General features: G+C 46.2%; 1 protein-coding gene across 2 annotated transcripts; it reads left to right on the top strand.

Annotated features, from left to right (window-relative positions):
• The first annotated feature begins 3,603 nt into the window (after window positions 1-3,603).
• On the top strand, window positions 3,604-7,239 carry PRR13 (proline rich 13). 2 transcript variants are annotated; one of them, XM_059081252.2, is made up of 4 exons: window positions 3,604-3,673; window positions 4,293-4,331; window positions 4,703-5,067; window positions 6,562-7,239. In XM_059081252.2, the coding sequence occupies exons 2-4, from the start codon at window positions 4,313-4,315 to the stop codon at window positions 6,601-6,603; spliced, it is 426 nt and encodes a 141-aa protein (XP_058937235.1). In that variant the 5' UTR covers window positions 3,604-3,673; window positions 4,293-4,312; the 3' UTR covers window positions 6,604-7,239. The 2 variants fall into 2 exon arrangements, with proteins under 2 accessions (XP_058937235.1, XP_058937236.1); XM_059081253.2 differs by having other exon boundaries at window positions 3,609-3,721.
• The last annotated feature ends 677 nt before the right edge of the window (window positions 7,240-7,916 follow it).

The raw sequence follows: 7,916 nt of genomic DNA on the forward strand, positions 1-7,916 counted from the left end.
GCTAAGGGCTTGGGCAGAATGGGGGAGAGGTAGGGAGAGGAATGAGGATTCACTACTAATGGGGTGTGGAATTATTTTAAGGGGGACAAAAAATGTTCTAAAATTAAATAATGGCAATGGTTGCACAAGCTCAGAATATGCTAAAAACTATTGAACTGTACCTTTTAAATGGGTGAATTGTATGGTATATGAACTATATTTCAATAAAGCTGCTTTAAAAAAAGAAATAGTTTTAAATCTTTAAATTCTAAGAGGCATCATGCCCATATAGACACATCAATAATTTCTTTCAAACTCAATGATCTTACAAGGAAGAAATAACTCAGATATAAATTGCATTAAAAACAAAAACAAAAAAAGTGCCAGTCCCAATTCATCTCAAATACTTAGCACAAACCTGATATAAAAATATATCAGTATATACTATGGTTATGTAAAACATAATATAGTATGTCAACGGTATTTCAATAAAATATATATAACAAAAAAATTTTAATTAAAAAATTAAAAATTGGGGGCTTCCCTGGTGGCACAGTGGTTGAGAGTCCGCCTGCTGATGCAGGGCACATGGGTTCGTGCCCTGGTCCTGGAGGATCCCACATGCCGCGGAGCGGCTGGGCCCGTGAGCCATGGCCGCTGAGCCTGCGTGTACGGAGCCTGTGCTCCGCAACGGGAGAGGCCACAACAGTGAGAGGCCTGTGTACCGCAAAAAAAAAAAAAAAAAAAAAAAAATTAAAAAAATTTAAAACTGGGACTTCACTGGTGGTCCAGTGGTTGACTCTGCCCTCAATGCAGAGGGCCTGGGTTCGTTCCCTGGTCAGGAAACTAGATCCCACATATCTCAACTAAGAGTCTACATGCTGCAACTAAGAGTTCACATGCCGCAACTAAAGATCCCACATGCTACAACAAAGATCCCGTGCACTGCAGCTAAGACCCAGAGCAGCCAAATAAATAAATAAATATCTAAAAAAATTAAAAATCTATAAAAAATTTTAGTTCAAGATGACAAACTCAGTATAAAATTTATCTTCAAATTTTTTGTAGCTCACAAATTTGGGATGTAATGTTTTCACTATGGTTGAGTTAAAAGTATTTAATTTCCATCATGTGTTATACTTTGACCCAGTTATTTGGAAGACTCATTTTTTTAAACTTCCAAATGTATGTTTATGTTGCTGAATGCTCACAAGCTCATGTGCCCGATGCACAGTGAAGCCAAACCAGAACATTGGAGTTTGGAGCAGAGAAAGGTTTATTGCAGGACCGAGCAAGGAGAACCAGTGGTTTGTGCTCAAAAAACCCAAATTTTTTGATGGTTTTTGGGGAGGAATTTTTATAAGCAAAGTTTGGGGCAAGGCCTGCAGGACATGTGACTTTCTTCTAATTGGTTGGTGGTGAGGTAACTGAGATGGTATTCCAGGAATCTTGTGCTCAGCTGGAATTTACCATCCTCCAACTGGGTGGGGGGTCTTAGTTTTCACAGAATAACTCAAAAATATATTGTTATGTATATCCCTTTGTTACAGACGAGGGTTCTTGGCCTCCCTAATCAATAGAAATTGATCAGAGGTCAGACGAGAAATTCAGGCAAGGCTTTACTGGGGCCCCTGCTACAGCAGGGGGGAGCAAGAACGTACAACAAGTTCCCTCGCTGGCTCGCTCCCTGAGGGGTGGGTGGTGAGCTTGTTCCTTATATGGGGTGAGGGTAGGGGTGTGTCCAGGGGTTGGGTTGGAGGGGCGGCTTAGGTGTTTTGCCCACCCCTTAGGTGGTGGTGTGTGCAGGGGCATGCGCAGTACCCTGCTTTTGCTGCAGGCTCTTCAAAAGTGGCAGTTGGGTGCTTCCCTGGTGGCGCAGTGGTTGAGAGTCCGCCTGCCGATGCAGTAGACACGGGTTCGTGCCCCGGTGCGGGAAGATCCCACATGCCGCGAAGCGGCTAGGCCTGTGAGCCATGGCTGCTGAGCCTGCGCGTCCGGAGCCTGTGCTCCGCAACGGGAGAGGCCACAACAGTGAGAGGCCAGTGTACCGCAAAAACAAACAAACAAAAAAAGTGGCAGTTAGATTTTTTTTTTTTTTTTTTTTGCGGTATGCGGGCCTCTCACTGTTGTGGCCTCTCCCATTGCGGAGCACAGGCTGCGGACGCGCAGGCTCAGCGGCCATGGCTCACGGGCCCAGCCGCTCCGCGGCATGTGGTATCTTCCCGGACCAGGGCACGAACCCGTGTCTCCTGCATCGGCAGGTGGATTCTCAACCACTGCGCCACCAGGGAAGCCCGCAGTTAGATTTTTGGTCTCTTTGTATCTTTTGTCCAGAATTTGCCCCAACTGTGCATGCACATTATTTTTAGTCCCGCACAGTCTCTTTGTATTTTGTTGCTCGAGGAGAGGTGCGTCCAAGGTGCAAAAACTGCAGCGCTGCAGCAGAGGGTCCCAGGTCCCAGCCTGTCTCACCTTCAGGAGAAACTAGGACCCTGCTTTACTGATGCACTATTGTTTTTTGACTGTTCATCCTTTGTTTCTGCATTCCCTCCCTTCCCTAATTACCAACTGTTCGAATCTGCCCTTTGGAATTCAGGGAAGGTCTAGGAGGCTAAATCCTTTTTCCTACAAACTAGAAAAGGGGAAACGGAAAGGCTTTTGAACCCATGAGGGCCCCACAGGGTCCTGCTTGGTTTCATTTGTATTTATATTTTACGTTGCAGTCAAAGAATACAGTATGTAATAATACACAGTTCTCTGAAATTTGAATTATATTAGTTGAGACCAATTTTTAAAAATGTTTTATGTATGTTTAAGAAGGATAAGTATTTTTAAATTTTGGGTGTATGGTTCTATATATATTCATTAAATCAAGCTTGTTTATTGTGTTATTAAAAAAATAGAGGCCATTGCTGCAATCCAGTTGAGAGATGATGGTAGGCTGGGAGCAGAGAAGATGGAGATAAGTGTAGGGATTCTAGATTTATTTGGGAAACAAAACGGACCCTTCCTGAAGTTGGAAGGAGATGCGGGATAAAGGTGCAGGAAAGAGAGAGCCATCAGGATGAACTTCTTGGTTTCTGGTTTATGCAATTTGACAGAAGGCGGAGGTATGCAATTGAGCTAGAGAATCCTAGGAGAGATCAGAAATCTCTGTATTTTCCCCAAGAATGTTTCCTTATTTCCTGTGGGGACTAAGAGGGAGGCGGCAATATTGAGGCTTGGGGTGAGGTTTAGCAGATTTAGAAGCTCTCCGCCCTTCCTTAAGCGCTCCGTATATATATAAGTCTGTATACCGCTTATCACAGTACATTCACATTACAAGGTGTGGCACCCACTGGACTAAGGGCTCAGAGGTCAAGGGTTGAGTTTCCCCGAGGCACTCAAGGACTTCGCCCAGAAACTGGCCCCGCCCTCTCCTAGCCCATTTCTCCTAGCCCCGCCCCCAGGAATTTCCGGCCCGCCCGCTCCTCTGTACCGTCGAGTCCTGAAGCGCCTGGCTCCGCCCCTACCGCAACCGCTCCCTCCTAGCCTAGAGTGATTGACGACTATGTTCTCCAATCGTAACGCCGAATGACCACATAGTACCAATCAGGCGGTAGCAGAGGCGGATGCTGAAGCTTAAGGTGGGAGGGTGACCAGGAAGTGAGAGTGGAGGCTGAAAAGAGGAGTCCGCCCAAGCAGTGGTGTAGAGGTGACGGGACGCCTGGATTTCTCAGTTTCCTTCTTTTTGCATTCCTGGGTGAGGGGATCCCTTCGCAGCTGGGAGCCAGGATCTCTATTTTCCTTTTTTAATGTGGGAGGGCGTTTGTCTAGCTATGTAAGCGTTTGAGGGTCTTTCCTGAGCCGCCTACCTCCTTTCGCCTCAAGGCAGGTCCTTCCCTTAGCCTGGGGTGGGGGTCCTGTCCCCCCTCACTCTTCTCCGGGAGCGGTTAAGTTGTTTAAGATCCCTTTGCAGCTTATGGGTGGCTAAAGTCTTCTGGACTCGGTCTCAGAAAGGCAGATGAGTGATGGGGATAGCGAGATTCGCGGAGTTTGCCCCTCTCCGGAGGACTTAGAAACCTCCAGCCGCGGCCAGAGCTACTGAAAGGTGTAGGGGCCCTGGGAGCTAGGTTCCTGTGGTTAGGGAACTAGGAATAGAATAGATGTTGGGGGCGAAGGAACGGGTGGAAAGAAACATTTCTTCTGTGGAGGTCGTGGTAGTTCTCTGAGAGACTGTTGAGGAGCGGGAGGCGTTGGAGTTGAGCTTGGTCTCTAAAACCCCTACCCATTTCTGGGCCGTCAGCTTCTTGCCTTCATTTGTTTCTTCTCAGGCTGGAGGAAATACCTGAACATGTGGAATCCCAATGCCGGTATGTGTTTGGGGGATCTCTTTTCTTGCTCCAACCCCTTTTCAGAAGGGCCACAACAGAAGGTTTCTGTGTCAGTTTCTCTTCCACCTCTCCCCTAACCCTCAAAAGCAAAGTCCTTAGTCCATAGCTGACCGATGCTCTCATTTTTCCCTAGAGTTAACTGTCTCCCTTTCTCCCCCGCCCTGACAGGGACGTTACCTTTTCTCTCTCTTATGTAAGTTTGTCTCCCCTACCCTCCATTTTCTTTCCTCACCTTTCCGTTTGCCTTTAACTATTCAGTGAGAAACGAAATCCTCTTCTTTTTGTTGTTGTTTGTTGTCAGAGGTTCTGGGCAGTTCTAATCTGAATTGATTCTTTGCTTCTTCCACCAGGGCAGCCAGGGCCATATCCACACCCCCCTAACGTCGGGTATCCTGGAGGTTGCAATCCTGCCCATCCACCACCTGCCACCCCTGCCTTTCCTCCAGGCCCCTTTCCCACTCCCCCAGGAGCACCCCAGGGGAATCCAGCCTTTCCCCCTGGTGGGCCCTGTCATCCTGTGCCACAACCAGGGTATCCGGGATGCCAACCCTCAGGTCCCTACCCACCTCCATACCCACCACCTGCCCCTGGCATGTGTCCTGTGAATCCATTGGCTCCTGGCATGGTAGGACCAGGAATGGTGATTGACAAGAAGATGCAAAAGAAAATGAGAAAAGCTCATAAAAAGAAGCAGAAACACCACAAACATGGCAAGGTCAGTGCCCTCTGGATCCTGGCTAGTAAGGGTGACCCCTCAGAGGGACTAGAGAGGCAGTGGGTGGGCAAGGAAGGAGGATTCGAAGTCTGAGGACGTGGGTCAGCGATTGTGTAAAGGATTCCCACTGGGAAGAATCTGATAATCTTGATAATCTTGAAAAGAATTTTAGGCTAATTAGGCCTTCTATCTGGGAGGGGCTAGGCTGAGCCTTAGAATGGATATCAGAATCAAAAGCCTTTCTAATTTGCCTTTCTCTTCCCTGAACTCCACCCCTCCCCACCCCATGTTTGTTTTGGCAGGTTGGACACACCCACTGAGGTGGTCAAATGTCAAGTAATAGAGTCAGTCCTTTGACAAAGCCAACTCTTATATAATAATTAACAGATAATAATCTGGCCCTAGTTCCTGGAGTTTCTTTCTCTCCTTCAGTATTCTCAGGGTGTTGTGTTAATTACATGGGCCTTATCATCCTACTGTCTGGCAGGGAAACAGGACAAGAGCAGTCAGTGAGTCTCAGCCTCAAATAAAATCCTGAGTTTCATGCTCAGCCCCAAGTCTAAGTATCCTGTATGCTCACTGCTGAAGGAAATCCTTGCTTTTGCTGTTTAAGGGACAGTCTGGTTCAAGACTCCTGACCTTCTTAGAAAGCAAAGGGCACTTGGGTGGAGATGTAGGGCACCAAAGAATGTCCCATGGAGTGATCAAAGTTCATCTGGGTCTGATGCCATCTCCTTTCCCCTTTTCCCCTTGCAGCATTCCAGAGGAGTGTTAATTAGCAAGGGTAAAAGTAGCTCTCAGGACAACTCTGGAAGGGTTGAACCAACCTCGATCTTGAGGAGGCCTTAATTTACATTTTTCTGCCTAGTATTTATTTGCCTTATGGCTTTGGGTGCTAATCCTATTTCTGGATCTTTGGTAGAAGTCTGAGGAGAAGGAAATGTGAGATTGAATGGAGAGACTCAAAACTGTTTTTTATGACAGTTGTTGATGGGAGTATGCATGTAAAGAACCTTGACTAGGACTTGCCCAGCTTTCTCCCGCCTTCCTCACTTTCTCCCAGTTGGGGCTTAGGAAGAAGTAGGGACAAATGCACACACAGCTGCTGATTCTACTCACTTTTCTTAGACTCATAGCCACTAGGAATGTCCATGCAGCTAATCATTATTATAAGGTAGCAGCTGTTTCCCTGCACTATACTATGCTTGTGCCTATAATTTATTCCTTGCCTAGGCATTGGCTTAGGTAAAGAAAATTGGAAATTTGCTCCAAATGCAGTAAATTCTGTGCAGTGATTTAGGATGGTTTCATCCATTCCTGTATGCTTACTACTGAAGGAAATCCTTGCTTTTGCTGTTTAAGGAACAGTCTGGTTCAAGACTCCTGACCTTAAAGGGCACTTGGGTGGAGGTGTAGGGCACCAGAGAATGTCCCATGGAGTGATCAAAGTTCATTTGGATCTGATGATATCTCCTTTCCCCTTTCCCCTTGCAGCATTCCTCCTCCTCCTCCTCTTCCAGCAGTGACTCTGACTGAATACAGGGCCTGGACCCTTCCCTCAAGTCTCTCCAGTTCTGCTCTCCCATCAAGCTTCAGATGCCATCTTGTACTGGGGGAAATTAGCCCTTGTGTCCCTCCCCCCACCACCCCTGCAATCTAAGCCTCACTCTGCTGTTCAACCCTAACTGGCTAGGGAAAATGGGAAAAGAATTGCCATGGGCTAGCAAAGGCCATCTTCCCACTGCTTGGATGGAACTTTTAGCTGGTGAATTTTGCAGGAGAACTATTTTTTGAAGATGGTGAGATTTGAGCTAAATGCTGCAGACAAGTCTGTAAAGATCTGTAAAATGTGATTTTTTTACTTTCTTTTGTAATACTCATGATTGGGGCGATGCTGTGGAAATTTAATTATGGAAAGGAAAAAACGACCTGTACCTTTCTTGTAATTGTAGCATGCTTGGATGATTTAGTGGCAAATAAACATTTCCCAGCAGGCCTTTTATTGACTGCACTCACTGCGAGGCTGCTGGGAAGTGGAGTCCATTTGGCTCATGAGCTCTGACTGCCATTTTGGAAACTAATCTCTACTCCTTAGCTCAATATGCTATCTCAGGTCCTCCTCTCACTCTCCAACTCTCAGTCCAAATAAAGCTGTTTCTCCTGGTCTCTGTTCACCTGTGCCATTACCGTGGTTGGGTCTAGCACATTTTACTACTTTTGCCTTCCACGGACCCTTTAAAGTGCATCAGTTTTATGGTAACGAACCAGAGCGTCATCAGGAAGACAGCATACTGTCCTTATATGTCTCTAGTGGGAGGATCCTTCAGAATTGGTTCAGGCTTAGTGGAATGAATTTTTACTGTCTTCCATTTGATGAATGGATATAGGTCTTTAGCATAAGTTTTCATATCTGCTACCAAGGTTCTCAACCCTGGCTGCCCATCAGCTATCAGAGAGTGATTTAGGGCTTTGCCTGGAAGACTCTTGATAAGGATGGGGTGGTACCCAGCAAATCAGGATTTTTAAAACACTGTGGGTGATTCTGATGTACAGCTAGAACTGAGGGCCACTGGTTTACCAAATGCCATACATGGTATTACACATCGGGTTCTCAAAGATCTGTTGAGTAGAGGAAAAAGACATCTAAGAGAACTAATTAATATAGATGCTATAAAATGCCAGAGAGATATAAACCTAAAAATAACTGGGAAGTGAAGGAGGAGTCAAAGATGACTTCACAGGAAAAGTGACATTTTACCTCTAGGGCCGTGAGTGGAGAAACATGAGTACACAAAAAAATGAAAGACTAGATCTACCAAGTGGATGGTGGAGAAGGGCTGGGAAAGGCA

This window comes from Kogia breviceps, chromosome 12, assembly GCF_026419965.1.
Source record: "Kogia breviceps isolate mKogBre1 chromosome 12, mKogBre1 haplotype 1, whole genome shotgun sequence".
NCBI classification, from domain to species: Eukaryota; Metazoa; Chordata; class Mammalia; order Artiodactyla; family Physeteridae; genus Kogia; species Kogia breviceps.